This window comes from Heptranchias perlo, chromosome 41 (assembly GCF_035084215.1).
Source record: "Heptranchias perlo isolate sHepPer1 chromosome 41, sHepPer1.hap1, whole genome shotgun sequence".
Taxonomy (NCBI): domain Eukaryota; kingdom Metazoa; phylum Chordata; class Chondrichthyes; order Hexanchiformes; family Hexanchidae; genus Heptranchias; species Heptranchias perlo.
Window position 1 is genome coordinate 4,528,398 of NC_090365.1, and position 18,447 is coordinate 4,546,844.

Here is an 18,447-nt window from a genome sequence, read left to right on the forward strand (position 1 = left end):
GTTAGTGCCTGCAGGGCAGGGACAGAAGGAGGAAGAGCAGTGTATTGTTAAAATACTTAGTTATGACAGCACAAACGCAGTGGATCAGTGACCTGGACGACACTGACTTAGCATCTGAGCTTACAAGTTGGGATTGTTCTCCTAGCAGAGAAAGTTAAGGGGAGATTTAATAGAGGTGTTCAAAATTATGATGGATTTTGATAGAGCAAATAAAGAGAAACTATTTCCATTGGCAGGAAGGTCAATAACCAGAGGACACATTTAAGATCATTGGCAAAAGAACCTGGGGGAGATGTGGAGAATTTTTTTTTTTACGTGGCAAATTATGATCTGGAATGCACGACCTGAAAGGGCGGTGGAAGCAGATTCAATAGCAACTTTCAAAAAGGAATTGGATAAATACATGAAAAGGAAAAAAAAATGCAGGGCTATGCTATGGGGGAAAAAGCAGGGAGTGGGATTCTCTTTCAAAGATCCAACACAGGCATGATGGGCTGAATGGCCTCCTCCTATGGTGTATGATTCTATGACAAAAGAACAGATCCAAAACGAAACAGAATTACTCCTTAAATGTTACATTGAACAAAATAAGATATCTTGGAGCGTTTTCAAGACTAGTTCTTGCAATACACCTCCTGCAGAATTCATTGAAAGAGTTTCATAGTTGCTGTAATTACAAGGATGCGGTGTTTATAAATTACTTCAGTTTTGCTCTTGTAGAATGACACCAGAATGAATATCCTTGTAATCGCTCCAAGGTATACACATTCCTCCATTTAATTATTGTGTTTAATTGAAGTGCAGTACGCTAAATAATTTGGATCTGATTGACATTATTTTCTTGTTTTATTCCCACACCCTGCTTGCCTGCACTGAATGGAATTTTGCATCTGTGCTAAATATACCCCCAGCTCTGCTGCTATATCTTCACAGTATTGTTTATTTTACCAACAGTGGTATGACAATGAGATGAGCGAATATTTCAATGAAAAGTACAGTTGTTAAACTCAGCCTTTTGTTACAGTGTAAACCCTTACTAACAAAATACAGTATCTGCTACTTTAGATACACTGCCACATCCTCAGAGTGGTGGTCCCCAATAAAATGGCTTTTGACAAGTCAGTAGATTGCTGAAAAATATCAAGTAATAAAAATAGTTCTCGCTGCCTCCGTAGTTCCCGAGCTGCTCATTGCCCAGTATCTAAAAATTCTTCTGGTCTGCAACGATGAGGATGTGGACATTATGGTCAAAGGATGCAGAGATGCAGAGGCCTTGCTTATCAGCATTCCAATCCAGGCTGCCGATGGGTTGAGACGAGAGGGAGATGCTGTTCAGGAGTGAGGTGGCACCTGTTGACTCCTTGTCCTCCCGCTCATGGTCGGTCCTTTCGAGCAGCGTTGGAGATTCACTGCTGGCAAACAAAAAAAAAAGAGACACATAGGACAAACACTGAAAATCCAAAGAATGATTATCTTCTCCTGCTGGCTCAGTGAGGTCAATGTACCATGGGGTGTGGTACCACGAAGAGCAGAAATCAAAGCTGGGGGCATTGTTTGAGGCCGCTACAACTGGCCACCGTGACCCTGGGTTAGGCCCAGTTCCTGAGTCTGCTGGCTACAGGAAAGTGCCCATGTGCTGGGATGAGGACAGGATCAGTTTTGACTGTGATGCCCTACTTGGTTGAATAACCCGACAATGGTCACAAACGGCCACTTGGGCTGGGGAGTAGAGGTCGGCCAGCACCTGCGGCAGGAGTGACTGCCTTAAGGAATGAAGGGGACACCTGAAAAAATAAATTTCTAATTATTTTTATACTCATCCCCTGCTCCACTTTTATTTATTCCCTGTAATTTATTTTTGAAATGTCCTTTCTCCCCTTTGCCTGGTGACCTCTCAAATCCGTGAGGATGTGAGGCCATTCGAGGACATGGAAACAGACCAGAGCAAGTCGCTCATTCACCTCTCTTTCCCCCCCCCCGCCCCTGGCTTCTCCTTGACTGACCAGCCGCAGTCAAGAACGTGTGTTGCTGTGGTCACAAACTGATAGCCACCACTGCACCAACCCGCACGCTGGTGTGCTGGTAACACGTAACCCCCTCAGCTCTTGCCCAAACTCAAGACACGGCCACTTACTGTTTCCACAGATGCAGACACCCAGCTCCTCCACTTGTTACAAAGATATTTCGATTTTGAGGCAAATGCCGCACGGTCCAAGCTGTAAATTTGTACGGCTTTAAAATGAAAATGAAAATATGTTAATAGCCTTTGTAATAATGCGTACAATACCCCTAATGGGGGACTTCTTCGACCAGAGTTCCTGATGGTGAGACTCCCTCTTTTACAGACCTGAAATTTTTTTAAGAAGTATATTTCTACCAACTAAGAGTAGTAACATGTCAAAGGGTTCGTCCGTACAACCCTGAGCAGTTTATGGAAGCAGATGTGAAGAGGCCACTCCTGGGTCACCTCCGTTTTGTATGAAGAAACCTAGAGGATGGGCCGAGACTCTCAGAGCTGGACCACACAGAGAGAAAACAAACTAAATGAAGAGGTGGTGGTTAATTGACACCAAACTTGAGTTTTAAAAAAGACAATAGATTGTAGGTGGAAGGGATGAGTGAGGGAGGTAAGGAGTCAAGTTGTGGTAAAGAATCAGTCGGAGTTGGAGACAGTGCAATGATCCTTGATTTTAGCAGCGCAGCTACAGGGAGATGGAAAGGTACTAGTACTTTGCACTCAATCCTGCACCACTGGATCCTAATTTGGTGCTGCCTATCTCAGTAATTCAGACTCCGTTGTATACCTAGGCTCTCTGAAATGAGTTCCAAAAGACAAGCAGAATAGTTTTTAAAACTGCAATGCAAAGTATGAAGAGCCATCACTGCGGATCTTATCCACAAGATTAGTTCAATCTCCTGAACCATTAGTACAGCTAATGGTAGCAAAAGAAATACAAAATACTGTGACTGATTTCAACAGAACTCTGGGGAAATTCTTCCCAACTCCTTAATGCAATCAATCAAGCTCCTGGAGACCATGGTTACCCAATGATGCTTAACTTACCTTGCATCACTGGACAAGCTCGACTATCCAACACCCCCTAATCTGCCCCAATCTCCTCCCTCGAGACCCCAGTTAATCCTTGGACCATGTCAGGTCGCTTCCTAAAAGACCAGGGTATCCCAATAGCTCCTTCAGGGTTATTTAAGCAGTGGCGAATTTCTTACCTTCTCACTCTGACAGGTGAAGCCCTTGTTTGTGTGGAACTTCTGCATATTGAAGACATGGATCCTTCCTTCCAGCGTTGTTGCCACCAGTTTGTTCAAACTTGTGTCCTTCCCATCGAACTCAACGCAGCAAACCTACCCCGAGATGGACGCCAAAACAACACAGGCTTGAAGAAGCTTTAAAAACCACATTTAGTTCCTTTGCTCAGCTATATTTTATGTATTTTCCCCTTCTCCCTCCCCTGGGACAGTGTTGCTCACTGGGGGATGGTTCCATGGGCCGCAGCAACCTCTCAGCTACGTGATCAAATGGCCATTCTTTATGTGTAACCATAGACAGAGAGTGACAAAAAAGTTATTTCATCAGAGCCCAGCTCAGTTCTATCCTCGTCTAATGTCCAGAAACAGCGCTTTCTATCAGGAGTCACTGGAAGAAAGAACTTGCTTTTCTACAGCGCTTTTCATGACCTCAGGATGTCCCAAAGCTCTTTACAGCCAATAAAGTACTTTGAAGTGCAGTCACTATTGTAATGTAGGAAACATGGCAGCCAATTTGCGCACAGCAAGATCCCACAAACAGCAATGTGATAATGACCAGATAATCTGTTTTAGTGATGTTGATTGAGGGATAAATATTGGCCCAGGACATCGGGGAGAACTCCCCTCCTCTTCTTCGAAATAATGCCATGGAATCTTTCAAGTTCACCTGAGAGGGCTGACAGGGCCTCGGTTTAACGTCTCATCTGAAAGACGGCACCTCTGACAGGGCAGCACTCCCTCAGTACTGCACTGGGAGTGTCAGTCTGGATCATGGGCTCAAGTTGCTTGAGTTGGACTTGAACCCAGTTGGACTTTCTGACTCAGAGGCGAGAGTGCTACCACTGAGCCACGGTTGAACACTGGATAGGGATCGGAAGCATGATTTCAGTCCCTGCCACCGCCGCTGGGGAGCTGACGCCAGTTATAATCCGCACAGAGTTCGCTGAGCTCAGCAGACGGGGAACTACAGCTGGAATCAACTTCCACTGCGGCCCCGGGTAAGTTCCATTAACTCAGCTCAGACCAGAGACTGAGACTGACGCCAGGCCCCCGGGTGAGTTCCATTAACTCAGCTCAGACCAGAGACTGAGACTGACGCCAGGCCCCAGGGGCGTATCGTTCAGTTTCATACCAATTTACCGACTGAGCCATGGGAGCATTTTATTTCTCTCCCCGAGGATGTGCTTGGATCGCCCATACTCACCCCGCTCCTGATGTTTGTCTCCCATCGCACTGCCATGTTTCGCAAGTCGAACAGTTTGATGTCCCCGTTGTCGTATCCGGCGCACACGCAGCGGTCCCACCGAGTGCACGCGTGGCCTGAGAACCAGCCCAAAGCAAACATATTTTAAGCGCAATACGAACATACTTTAAACACAGAACATACTCTAAACATAGAACATACTTTAAACATATGTATGTGTATGTGTACGTATGTATGTAAATAGATGTGTGTATGTATACAGATATGTATGTATACAGATGTGTGTATACAGGTGTGTGTATATGTATACGTGTGTATATGTGTGTCTGTGTGTGTAAGTGTATATGTATGTGTCTGCATGTGTCTATGTGTTATGTATATGTTTTTGTGTCTGTGTATCTATGCATGTGTATGTGTCTATGTGTAAGTATATGTGTGTGTCTGCGTGTGTCTATGTGTGTGTAAGTTTGTATATGTATATGTGTGTGTCTATGTATGTGTGTGCCTATGTGTGTATGTATATGTGTCCGTGTGTATGTATGTGTGTCCGTGTGTATGTATGTATATGTGTCCGTGTGTATGTATGTGTGTGTCCGTGTGTGTGTATGTGCGTGTGTCTGTGTGTATTTGTATGTTGCGTGACGTGATATAGATTTTATGAGCAGCATCTCACCAAAAGCAACTGTCCAGCAGTCCCTCCGACTGGCTCCCTCTGCAGGCTCCATATTGGCCACAGGAAGATCCTTTTGTCGTGAATCCCAGACCTTGACTGTACCTTTGAGAAAAGATACAAAATGAAGGGATCACATGTGTCAGGTATTTCTCATATTTGACACCTACAAGCACATTCCCCTCCAAACTCCCTCCGTCCTAACTGATGGGAGTCCGATGAACTGTTTGGTGGGATGTCGGCTGCCAGATCGACCCATCATCAGAGTCAGCTTGGCTCTTGCTCCAGAGCGAGCAGATTGTGCTGTCAAGCCCCACCCCAGGACTTGGGCCATAATCTCAGTACAAAGTACAGCCAGTCACCTGTTTATGGCCCGTTAGTTCTTGCTCTCAAAGTCCAGGCAACTCAGTGCTAGTTGCACTCATATTTCTTACTCACTAATTTTCTGTTTCATAGAATCTCACAGCACCCAAGGAGGCCATTCAGCCCATCAAGCCTGTGCCGGCTCTTTGAAAGAGCTATCCAATTGGTCCCATTCCCCTACTCTTTCCCCATAGCCCTGTAAATTTTTTCCTTTTCAATTATTTATCCAATTCCTTTTTGAAAGTTACTAATGAATCTGCTTCCACCGCCTTTTCAGGCAGCGTATTCCAGATCATAACAACTCGCTGCGTAAAAAACATTCTCCTCATCTCCCCTCTGGTTCTTTTGCCAATTACCTTAAATCTGTGACCTCTGGTTACCGACCCTCCTGCCAGTGGAAACAGTTTCACCTTATTTACTCTATCAAAAGCCCCCTTAATTTTGAACACCTCTATTAAATGTTTGAATTTCCTGGGGCTGAAGGTTTTGGAAAGGGCTGTCCTCTCATTGTGGATAAATCCCAAATCAAAACATCCAGATTGGTTAATATCAGCAACTTGAGATATCTGGGAATCAATGGAACAGGGATTGAAACTTTAGATGTGGACTTTAAATAACCTGTAAAAGCAAAGTTTGAACATCCTGGTCTTGGCTGACACTTCACTGCGATACTGAGGACGCGTTGCATTGTCAGAGGTGCCGTCCTTAAGTGAGATGTTAAAACAAGGCCCCCTTTGTCTGGCCCATTGTTGAATGTTTCATTGTTAGACCCTAATCTGTACGCTGTTGAGTGGAAGGGGGCAGGGAGCCATGGGACCCTGGTGAGAACCAGGCAGATGGAAAGTGCAGGGCTTTGAATGGGTAAGGATATGGGGAGCAGCATTCTGAAGGAGTTGCGATTTATGGAGGGTGGAAGCGGGGAGACTAGGTAGGAGAACATCAGAGCCTCCAGATGATAACGGCATGGGTGGGAAAGCTGTATTGGTGATGGAGCAGCTGGTATCCATTTATCTAGCAGGTTAAATAGATACATAAATAATGCAGGGTTTGTATCAGTGGTAGAAACAATATACGGCTCTCCAGGACCAGCCGGTCAAGTTTCACTCATCAGCAGTGACACTCATTTGTTTTGGTTCAATAACGTGACCCTAGTTTTGATGCATTTCACTCCAAAGGGCCAATTTTCTGAGTTCTTGCCCTCCTCATCCCCTTCTTCCCTCAAACTTGGGTTTTAAAAGCTTGTAGGATGTAGAGAGAAGGGAATAAAGGAGCTACATAGTTTGAGATCCTGGGTTATAGTTGCAGTAGTGCGATGAGTCTTGATTTCATAGAATGATACAGCACAGAAGGAGGCCATTTGGCCCATCGTGCCTGTGCCGGCCCTTTGGAAGAGCTATCCAACTATAGGAACATAGGAACAGGAGTAGGCCATTCAGCCCCTCGAGCCCGCTCCGCCATTTGATAAGATCATGGCTGATCTGTGATCTAACTCCATATACCTGCCTTTGGCCCATATCCCTTAATACCTTTGGTTGCCAAAAAGCTATCTATCTCAGATTTAAATTTAACAATTGAGCTAGTATCAATTGCCGTTTGCGGAAGAGAGTTCCAAACTTCTACCACCCTTTGTGTGTAGAAATATTTTCTAATCTCACTCCTGAAAGGTCTGGCTCTAATTTTTAGACTGTGCCCCCTACTCCTAGAATCCCCAACCAGCAGAAATAGTTTCTCTCTATCCACCCTATCTGTTCCCCTTAATATCTTAAACTTCAATCAGATCACCCCTTAACCTTCTAAACTCTAGAGAATACAACCCCAATTTGTGTAATCTCTCCTCGTAACTTAACCCTTGAAGTCCGGGTATCATTCTAGTCCCACTCCTCTGCTCTTTCTCCATTGGCCTGCAAGTTTCTCCTTTTCAAGTATTTATCCAATTCCGTTTTGAAAGTTATTATTGAATCTGCTTCCACCGCACTTTCAGGCAGCGCATTCCAGATCAGAACAACTCGCTGTGTAAAAAGATTTCTCCTTATCTCCCCTCTGGTTCTTTTGCCAATTCAGTTTTAACCACCTTTATACAAGTACTCACCATCCCTGCTGCCAGTGACTATCTCTGGGGCCCCCTGTCCAATTCCGAGCCCACCTACACCATCGATACAGTTAATGATTTCTCGGTGTGCTTTGGCTGAGTAGAGAGGAGCTTCAGGTGCCTCCAGGTCCCTGTGGGGATGGCAATAGGACAGCTTTTAGGTGCTTTTATACTTGCACTTCCGCTGCAGGCTTGGCAGACTGTGGTCTACCGTCCCTTAGAGTCGCCAAGTCTGGCTGGACCGTAGATCACATCACATGACCTCCCACCTCCAACTGCCCCGCCCTCACACGCCCACCATTGGGTGCCCAGCACATCAATCCTCACTGCAATCAGTCAATAATGGTGGCCACAATACCCACAATCCTCTGCCCTCCAGAAACCGCCCTATCCATAGCCTGGTTTTACCAGGGCCGCATTGCATCCTGGATGTGTTGCAGCCCTTCTGTTTGTTGCAAGTCCGGCCGGAGCAAAGAGGGAGAAGGGAACGCCCCCATCATTTTCCGGGCTGATCGCTGGAGTGTTTCCGGGAGATTAATCTTTAATTCCAGGAGACTCCAGGACAATCTGGGAGGGGTTGGCAACCCCAACTGTCCCACTTTTTACACTTGGGACAGGGGAGCCAGACTCTGCAGGCACCTGGGCTTTACTTTTACACAAAGACCCTCGGACAGTTAACCTGCAGGGACTGGCTCTGCCCCCTTCACATAACTGAAGCCACCTCCCTTACCCCGAAGGCAAGAATGTCAACCCACATTTTCATGCTTTTGGTTCCCGGTACGTGGGCTCGTTTATAGTGTGGAGTGTGGGTGACAGAGGGAGACCCCTGCCACTGCACTCAGCTGTACTATTATAAAGCACCTTTAGAATTCAAATGAAGAGTCCTCCAAATCTGGTCTCTTGCACATCCCCGATTTCCATCGCTCCACCATCGGCGGCCGTGCCTTCAACCCCCTAGGTTGAGTGGTGCCTATCTCCCCGAACTTACCAGATGGTGAACTGTAAGTGAGAACCCACATTCTGCCACTCCAGGGCACACCAACGTACACTGCATGCAATCCCCCTTCCCCCGTCAAATTACCAACCATGCGGACAATTAATGACAGGTGAGCTCCCATGACAAGCTTAGTGGGTCCAGGAGTCGCCTGATGCGGTACTGAGCCACTCAGTCCAGATTCTAGCTTTGATTCCTGGTCCATGAAAAGTTAACTGATTCCAGCCAGGGCAATGGCAGGGAAGTTACAATTGGCCTCAATGTCACTCTGCTAGGGAAGGCAAGGGGCTGCTGCTCCTGAGCACTCTCTGGTGATCCCAGTGGTAAACACACGCACAGTGACGTAGTGCGAGGACTGGGTCGGTTCAGCTGTGATGCCCTCCACAGTCGATGAGCCTACACTAGGCTCACATAAGAAAAATGGCTGCTTGGTGAGGTGCTGAAGAGAGTCTGTGGCCCTTGGAACCATTCTCCACCAAGACATCATCATCATTAGAAGAGAGGAGAATATATTAAACAAAAGGCCAGATTTATTGCAGGATTTTGGAAATAATTGAAAGAGTTTTTATTTTGAAGTTTTACATAAACCCATGCTCTAACCAACTCAACCAACCAACTGCACTCATTACCAGATCTGAAGATTGCCATCAAAGTTTCCTGTTGCCAGGTGCCTCTGCTGCAGACTGGTGGCTCCAAATGTGCCACACCTGAAGGCTTGGGCCTTTTCGATCTACAAGGTGAAAGAAATAAGGTTTCTTGAGATCGCAGTATTACTGCAGTAGGACCGGCTGCACGCTGGCATGGCCTGGTGGAGCGCCAACGCACTGTGGCATGCAGCAGGTACAGGCGGTAGATTTGATTACCATCTCAGCCATATCATTGTTGTCAGTTGGGTTTTGGCAGAGTGGATTTGTGAAATTTGTACACCATGTCCACTTGAAGTGAGGAAAAACACCCTGGAATACAACCATAGACTTTGTCTTTCCAAACCCGGGGTGTGTCTGGAGAGGATTTTGTGCTGTATTAACACTAGGGTCAAGAATTGGTTACTACAATTCCCACTCCAGAGACATGAACATAAAATCCAGGCCAACACTACTGTGCGGTACTGAGGGAGCGCTGCACTGTCGTCTTTTGGATGATACGTTAAACCCAGGCCCCCACCTGCCCTCTCAGATGGATGTAAAGGTTCCATGGCCACTATTTTGAAGAAGAGCAGGGGAGTTCTCCTGCCAATATATATCCCTCAACCAGATAACAGATTAACTGGTCATTATCACATTGCTGTTTGTGGGACCTGGCTGTCATATTTCCAACATTACAACAGTGACTTCATTTCAAAAGTACTTAATTGGCTGTAAGGCACTTTGGGAGATCCTGAGGACATGAATGGCACTGTAGAAATGCAGGACTTTCTTTACAAATCTGTCACAGGTGCTGGAGCAATTTTGAGGGGCTCAATTAAGAGTATTGCATGACTTTAAAGAATATTGTGTACCACTACATTTTTTTCATTTGGTCTCAGGGTGTGGGTGAGGCTGGCAAGGCCCCATTTATTGCCCATCCCTAGTTGCCCTGTGAAAGTGGTGCTGGGCCTGCTCCTTAAATAAGCCTAGTGAGTCCAAGATCAGTCTGGCTCCTGCACTGCGCATGCCTTGGAATATGGAGTTCGCGACCCACATCCGGTCATTGCTTGCTGGTTAAATGTTAATACCAGTGGAGAGCTGGCTGTCCTGTCAGTTCCCCACAAACATCCACAAGATTAAAAAATTAAAATTAAAAAGGCTCAAAGGAACCCCTGAAAACTCTTAAAGCTTTCTTGAAGTTGTGGTTATACTGTAGGCAGCGAGAAGCAGAAGCAGGAGACTAGCCTCTTCAGTTAGTCTTACATCACTTGTCTAACTGTGATTCTGGCAACGTCACATTATATAATATTAGCTGCCTCAAGGTGAAGCCAAAACTGCATCACATCAACACAAACTTGGGTAGTGTAACTAGCTTACCGGTCACAATATTTGCAGGACTGGTTTTCCTGGCTTTCAAGGTGTTTAAACAACGGTGATTGGCAAGAAATGGGAGGCTGAACATTGAGTGTAACTGACGGAATTTTTGATTCGTTCACTTTTTTTCTCCAAAGAGGTAGGGCCTTCAACAAAAAGTTGTTTGTCAATTTATTTTCTTGCTTCCCGTTATTCCAGATGGAGGAAGAAACCAGAAGTTCCTTAGTGGTCGGACAAACAGATCGTAAAACTCTCAAAGGGGTTTAAGCTTCTAACTGGGGTGCAGACAGGTAGAATTCACAATGCAGCAAGAGCACTTTGTCAAATTAACAGACACCAGAGTGAAGAGAAGTTCTTGTAAAGGGTAATTATATACATTCCCATCGTGTTTCTTATACATATATTGTGCTTTTATTATTTGAGATTATTATGCTTCATATTGCTATTTGTTTGTAAGTAAAGTTATCAATTATTTTAGTATCAAACCTCTTGTTTGTGCGATAACAGCCACCATTTCAAAGAGAATTTGGTAGTGCAGTATGAGACGAAGTTAAATTTAGTAAACTGATTACCACACGCGGGGTCTTTTTTGGCCCTTGTGTATGCAACTCTGCAAGGGCAGAATACAGAAAAGGTGCAGTTTCTGCAATGGCAAACCAGAAGATGGAGAGACACACACAAAATCATCACTATGAATGGCATTGCAAATTCTCTTTTCCAGTGGGGAGGAGGGGAAAAGTGTTTTGCCCAACATTTGTTCATGAAGAATATGTTCCTTTAGATAGCCATCGCCCCTTTAAATTAGAACAAGAAAAACAATGAACTCGGGCAAAAGTGCAGAGCAATGAGAGGGAGAAACCACCGACACATTTTAAATTATTTTATCATTTGTTATCTTTGTCTTTCCTCCAGCCACAGTATCTCCTCCAGGAATGTTCCAAAAACAAAACTGGATAAAAAGATATGTATGATAAAATTACAAAAATCTCAAAATGACAGGAAAGGTGGATCATATAAAACTTACCATTACTTAGTGAGAATGCATACAGTGCAGCAATTTTATAGATATTTATAGTGCGATCTGCTACCATATGTTTCTGTGACAATGTAACAGTTAGAAGCAATCTGATACACTCGCCACAGTAACTATTATACTGCAAGTCTAATCATCATTTTGCTCAGCTGGTGAATGCAGTGCCCAGTGTGGACATTTAGACCAGCAGGTCCTAGGTTCAAGCCCCGAGAATGTGCTGAGTCAGCTGATCTTAAAGTGCTTTACACAATACTAGCAACTGTGATTCCTGCCACGTGGGTCCCATGCAGTCAACGGTGGTGGAGGGGGTGGATGTTTAGGGTGGTGGATGAGGTGCTGATCGAGTGGACTGCTATGTTCTGGATGGTGCTGAGCTTCTTGAGTGTTGTTGCAGCTGCACCAATCCAGGCAAGTGGAGAGTATTCCATCACACTCGTGCCTTGTAGATGGTGGAAAGGCTTTGGGGAGTCAGGAGGTGAGCTACTTGCCACAGAATACCCAGCCTCTGATCTGCTCTAGTAGCCATGGCGTTTATGTGATTGGTCCAGTTAAGTTTCTGGTCAATGGTGACCCCCAGGATGTTGATGGTGGGGGATTTGGCGATGGTAATGCCGTTGAAAGTCAAGGGGAGGTGGTTAGACTCTCTCTTGTTGGAGATGGTCATTGCCTGGCACTTGTCTGGCGCGAATGTTACTTGCCACTTATCAGCCCAATCCTGGATATTGTCAGTCTTGAAACATATGGGCATGGACTGCTTCATTATGTGAAGAATTGTGAATGGAACTGAACACTGCAATCATCAGCAAACAGCCCCACTTCTGACGGCCATTAATGAAACAGCTGAAGGTAGTTGGGCCTAGGACACTGCCCTGAGGAACTTCTGCAGCAATGTCCTGGGGCTGAGATCGGCCTCCAACAACCACTACCATCTTCCTTTGCGCTAGGTATGACTCCAGCCACTGGAGAGTTTTCCCCCTGATTCCCATTGACTTCAATTTTACTAGGGCTTCTTGGTGTCACACTCGGTCAAATGCTGCCTTGATATCAAGGGCAGTCACTCTCACCTCACCGCTGGAATTCAGCTCTTGTTAAAGGCACTATATAAATGCTAGTTGTTGTGGTGGTGGTGGTGGTGTCCATGTTCAGACCAAGGCTGTGATGAGGTCTGGAGCTAAGTGGTCCTGGCAGAACCCAAACTGAGTATCGGTGAGCAGGTTATTGGTCAAATCTCGAGTTTGACCCTTCACCCCCTCTCCCAGTCAGCCGAACACCAGCTCCGCCTCTGGGGGGGGGGGGAAGGGGAGGCTGCGGGCAGAACCTTGCTACGGCAGAATCATGAAATCATAGAATCATAGAAAGTTACGGCACAGAAGGAGGCCATTCGACCCATTGGATCCATGCCGGCCGAAAAAGAGCTATACAACTTAATCAAATAAGTCAAAAAAATAATAATCCAGAATTTGATCCATGATATAAAAAAATCATTTCCTAAGTCATTGAAATTGACATGTTTTGTGCAAGTGGAAATGGACAAGCTACACGAATGGTGACAATATGTCACTTTGAGTGGAAATCCCCACACCTGAGAAAGGAGACTGTCTGAATCTCTTAACATCTTCCAGTTCTGATGAAAGGTCATCGACCTGAGACGTTAACTCTGTTTCTCTCTCCACTGAGTTGCTGCCTGACCCGCTGAGAGTTTCCAGCATTTCCTGTTTTTTTAGTTCAGATTTCCAGCACCTGCGGTATTTTGCTTCTGTCTGAATCTCTTACCTGGGACCAATTCATTGCATCAGCTCTACTGCTGACGGTCGAGATGAGATCAGCATCTCGCCAAATGGAGCCAGAGCAGCGAGCCCATTGTACAGGGATCCTTCGTTACATTGTAGCCATTATTTCCCCTGGCGATTGCAACATTGAATCTTTGTGATTGCTACATTGTAACACTTTCCTGTAACATTTCCCCTTCGCTTTTTCCCACCATTTGCAACACGGAATATATAAAATATAGAGGGAGAATGAAACAAAAGAGTTACCGTGTGCACGTCTTTGATCTCCCCGCTCGTTGTCCCGTAAACCCCGATGATTCCCCTACTTGGTGCCCCGGAGACGGAGCATGTCCCCAGGCAGACGAACCGGTTGCTACACGGGATCCACAGGCACCCGAAGGGGGTGAGAGGCAGTTTCCGATGGGATAGAGACACCAGGCGGGGCTTGGGACTGTCTGACATCGCAAGGGGGCAGCGACCCTGTCGCGCAGATAAGGGACGGGGAAAAGAAGGGGATTAAAGATGAATGAATGATTTTTTAAAAAAGATTTCATTCAAATAACGCAGATCTCCTTTGTGCACAACCGATCAGAATGTAAACATTCAGATTAAATTCTATTTAAAGAATACAGATTCTTCCGATCCGCTCTGATTCTTAAGTTCTAGTCGAAACTAACAAAAGAAAAAGAAAACTTTAAAATTCCTTTAAAATTGTGTTGTTTTTTAAAAAAAATGCTAATTCCCCAGCTCTGATTTCAAGGGGTTTTAAAGATCGCCGCGAAAAAAAAAGATTTGAAGCACAAGGAATCTCAGGTCAGATTTAAAATCAAACACAACAGAGGAAACTGAGTGGAAAGTGAAAGGAAAGTTGCTGGGAGGCGGGGCCTGGCGCCTTGCTTCCGCCCACCCAGTCTGGGAACAGTGACCCCGGCCGGCCGAGCGAGGAATAACTTAAAGGAAAAGAAAGATTTGCATTTCTATAGCGCCTTTCACCACCTCAGGACGTCCCAAAGCGCTTTACAGCCAAATGACGACTTTTTTTTTGAAGTGTTTTTGAAGAATTCCAAGTGCTGAAACATGCATTTTGGATAACAAAAGTTCTTGTCAAGAGTTGTAATGTCGGAAATCCGGCAGCCAGCAAGGTCCCACAAACAGTAATGTGATAATGCCCAGATTATTTATTTTTAGTGATGTTGTTTGAGGGATAAATATCGGCCAGGACACTGGGGAGAACTCCCCTGCTCTTCTTCGAAATAGTGGCAGGGGGATCTTTTATGTCCACCTCAGAGGGCAGACATTAACGTCTTATCTAAAAGACGGCACCTCCGACAGTGGTGCCAATTTCACTGGGAGTGTCAGCCTGGATTTCGTGCTCAAGTCACTGGAGTGGGACCTGAACCCACGACCTTCTTGCTGGTAGGGGCCCGAGCCATTTAGAATCCTGGGCATTATTTCCATTCCGCTGGTCAGCTGAGGGGGCCAAAGGGACAGCCCGTTACAGCTCACGTTACCCTCTGGGAGGGTGGGAAGCACAGTAGGGTCTTTCAGGATGGTTGAACTTGGGCTGAATGGCCTTCTTTCTCTGTATCTGTCTTGTGCTCCTTGTGAATGGTTTTCGACAGAGCAATGAAGTAGAGTGCGAGAGACAAAGGGTTAAATGCCTTCACTGATGCACGGCCCAGTGTGCATGGCCAAGTGTTAATTAACTGCAGTTTGTTGTTGCTTTTATTTTCATTGCTTTTAGTGATGGTACTCCCACATTGTGGAGTTCTCATTAATACCTGCAAAATAATTATTACTGATCAATCACACAGCAGAAACACAGCTGAAAAGGGAGGAATATTTCCCAGCCTGTGGAAACAGCGGCCCACAACTGTCAGCGATCGCTGTGTTTCCTTTTCATTTTCTCCCCTCGACTCCTGAAGGTGCAGAATCATGCTGCCGTACGATTCCACCAGTGATAGCAGCCCCCGCACCCCCATCCTCCCACCCCGGTCCGACCTCAGCCAAGTGCCTATTCTTCATGTGTAAGTCCAGTCAGTCAGTGCCTGCAGAAGGTTAAGGGGAGATTTGATAGAGGTGTTTGAAATTGTGAGGGGTTTTGTTAGAGTAAATAAGGAGAAACTGTTTCCACTGGTGGAAGGGTCAGTAACCAGAGGACTCAGATTTAAGGTAATTGGTAAAAGAACCAGAGGGGAGATGAAGTCTTTTCTTTTACGCAGTGAGTTGTTATGATCTGGAATGCGCTGCCTGAAAGGGCGGAGGAAGCAGATTCAATAGTAATTTTCAAAAGGGAATTGGATAAATACTTGAAAAGGAAAAATTTGCAGGGCTATGGGGAAAGAGCAGGGGGAGGGGACGAATTGAATGCAAAGAGCCAGAATAGGCATGATGGGCTGAATGGCCTCCTTCTGTGCTGTAAGATTCTATGATTCTATTCAACTGTGGAGAATATTATAACCAAGCCTGGTCCGGCTCTCCCCCACCCCCGACATGTGCCCACGTGCAGGAATCTGGTCAGGGTAATGCTGACTGATTTCCACCCACTCTCCCCTCAGCCCAGATGATGCTGAGACAAGCTGTAACTCTCCAACTGCTTCCTCAGCTGAAATCAGCTAATTTATCCCATAGCCGGAATCAAAACCGGACCTTCCCGGTCTGCCCGGTTCAAAACCACACCAGGCCGAGCATTTACCCACTGAGCGGTGTGGCAATCTGAGTTAATGTTTCTTCCCCAATATATGTTTATTAACTTAACAGTGTGGTATGTTTCATTTGGTTTGTTAAATATAACGATATTTTAAAATAGTTTATTTAAAATGTTACATTAATTTGTAAGTAAGTATTTGTACATATCATGTAGAGTGTTCTAGGTTTTAAATGTGTTTTGAAAACTCAGGACACAGATTCCACCTAGTGGCCATTGTGTGTAGATTGGTTTCAGCAAATTCCATCATTGCATTAAGTCTAGTAATGCCCGAAAAGTGATACACATTTATTTTCTTTCTTTCCTTCTTTTCTTCCTGTCTTCCTTCCTTCCATTTCTCCTTCCTTGTCTCATCTCTCCTTGTATTATCTATAACCAGAAAGCAATGGGGATGCAAACTGTTCCCAAACTCTGCTCTATATTTTGCCCCTGTGAAGTGTAGCCCTGGGATGAAGGATAATGGTGGGGGTGGAGAGTGCAGAGATCCTTAAACTGGATCTGAACCTGGCCTGAACCTGTGCGTATATGATGTTAGTCACCCCTCACTCTCTGGGAGTGCTCATTCCATAATCTTCCAGCAAATGAATAATCTGAAAATTACAGGCAGCACGCAGGTGATTCTGTACCAATGGCACAAAGTTGGAAAACTGCCCCTTCTAAGTCTCAACAGAGTGGAAGAGGAGTGAGATAGTTGGGTGCAGGTACACAGATCATTATAAGTGGGATTGCAGATGGAGAAAGGGCAAATGGGATTCTATATACAGTATGGGGAATATTGAATGCAAAACAAGCCAATGGTTGGGCCCCAGTTAGAGTATTGTGTGCAGTTTTGGGCACCCCTTTATAGAAAGGATATTAGAGCCATGGATCAGTGCAAAATGGGTTCACTAGGAAGATATAGTTAGGGCAAAAAATGTAAAAAAACAGAGGCTTTTTTCAAGGGAGCAAAAGTTAAAATGGAAATTTAATTGTGCTCAAAATTCTGAAAGGATTTGAGAGAGTAAATAGTAGTGGTTTATTTCCATTGTTCGATGAATGAATGGAAAAGGGTTCAGGATTGGTACTAGATGTTTAAAGCGGGGAGGATTAGGAGTTTTCTCATGCAAAGGGTTATTAGGATATGGAATGCATGCTCGCAAGTTTTGCATGCTCTGTGTTTTGCAAGCAATTAATTACTTTGAAGTGCAGTCGCTGTTGTTTTGCAGGCAGACACAGCAACCATTTTGTACGTAGCAAGATCTGACAAACAGCAATGGGATGAATAACCAGTTAATCCCAAAACGTCATAATCAGTCTGATGAGCGGTACAGACCCAAAATATTATAACTGTACTTATCTATTTACAGATTGTGACTGACCTGCTGAATATTCCCAGGGTTTCCTGCTTTTATCTGGGATTAAAGTAACTGGTGGAAGGGGGTAAACATCAGTCTAAGCGTGATGGGCCGAATGGCTACATTCTGTATCAAAATGATTGTGTAGATGGTACACACTGCAGCCACGGTGTGTCGGGGGTGGAGGGAATGAATGCTTAAGGTGGTGGATGGGGTGCCACTCAAGTTTGCCTCTATGTGTATATGTGTGCCTCCGTGTGTATATGTGTGTGTGTATGTGTTCCTCTATGTGTGTGTGTTTGTGTATATGTGTGCCTCTGTGTGTGTATGTGTGCATCTATGTTTGTGTGCGCGTTTGTGTGTGCCTCTGTATGTGTGCCTGTGTGTGCGTATGTGTGCCTGTGTGTGTGTGTCTCTGTGTGTGTGTATGTGTGCCTCTGTGTGTATGCCTCCGAGTGTGCATGTATGTGTGTGTCTGTATGTGTACCTTTATGTGTGTGCACCTGTGTGTGTGCGCCTGTGTTTGTGCCTCTGTCACATGTGCGTGTCTGTGTGCGTGCGCGTGCCTCTGTGTGTGTCTGTGTGCATGTGTGCGCGCCAGTGTGTGTGCATCTGTGTGCGTGTGTGTGTGCGCCTGTGTGTGTGTGTGTGTTTGCGCGCCTGCGTGTGTGTGCCTCTGTGTGTATGTGTGTGTGTGTGTGTATGTGTGTGCGCCTCTGTGTGTGTGTGTGTGTGTATGTGTGTGTGTGAATTCACTTCTCTCCAGCTCTCAGACTGTGCCTGACCCAAGCCAGTCAAACCAGGCACATGATGTCATCAGCATTGCTGGCTAAAATTTCCAATTTTGGTTTCTTGAATCAACAGACCATAAAATAAGAAAATCCTGTTAAAAATATTTATCATCCTTTCTTATGTTTGAATATTTAAAGGAGGGGGGGATACTGAAGGCGAGACGAGTTCAGTAAACAGCCGTCACTGACCGTAATGCAGCCACTGTGAAGACCACAGTATTAAAAG

At 45.3% G+C, this 18,447-nt stretch overlaps 1 protein-coding gene across 3 annotated transcripts; it reads right to left on the reverse strand.

The window, feature by feature from the left end:
• Positions 1–922: 922 nt before the first annotated feature.
• LOC137305969 (dynein axonemal assembly factor 10-like) lies at positions 923–14,230 on the reverse strand. Of its 3 annotated transcripts, none has more exons than XM_067974946.1 (8): positions 13,657–13,948; positions 9,217–9,317; positions 7,594–7,724; positions 5,145–5,246; positions 4,472–4,587; positions 3,229–3,363; positions 2,135–2,232; positions 923–1,409 (listed from the first exon to the last, which is right to left on the reverse strand). In XM_067974946.1, the coding sequence occupies exons 1-8, from the start codon at positions 13,849–13,851 to the stop codon at positions 1,202–1,204; spliced, it is 1,086 nt and encodes a 361-aa protein (XP_067831047.1). In that variant the 5' UTR covers positions 13,852–13,948; the 3' UTR covers positions 923–1,201. The 3 variants fall into 3 exon arrangements, with proteins under 3 accessions (XP_067831047.1, XP_067831046.1, XP_067831048.1); XM_067974945.1 differs by having other exon boundaries at positions 923–1,412; XM_067974947.1 differs by lacking the exon at positions 9,217–9,317 and having other exon boundaries at positions 923–1,412; positions 13,657–14,230.
• Between the last annotated feature and the right edge of the window lie 4,217 nt (positions 14,231–18,447).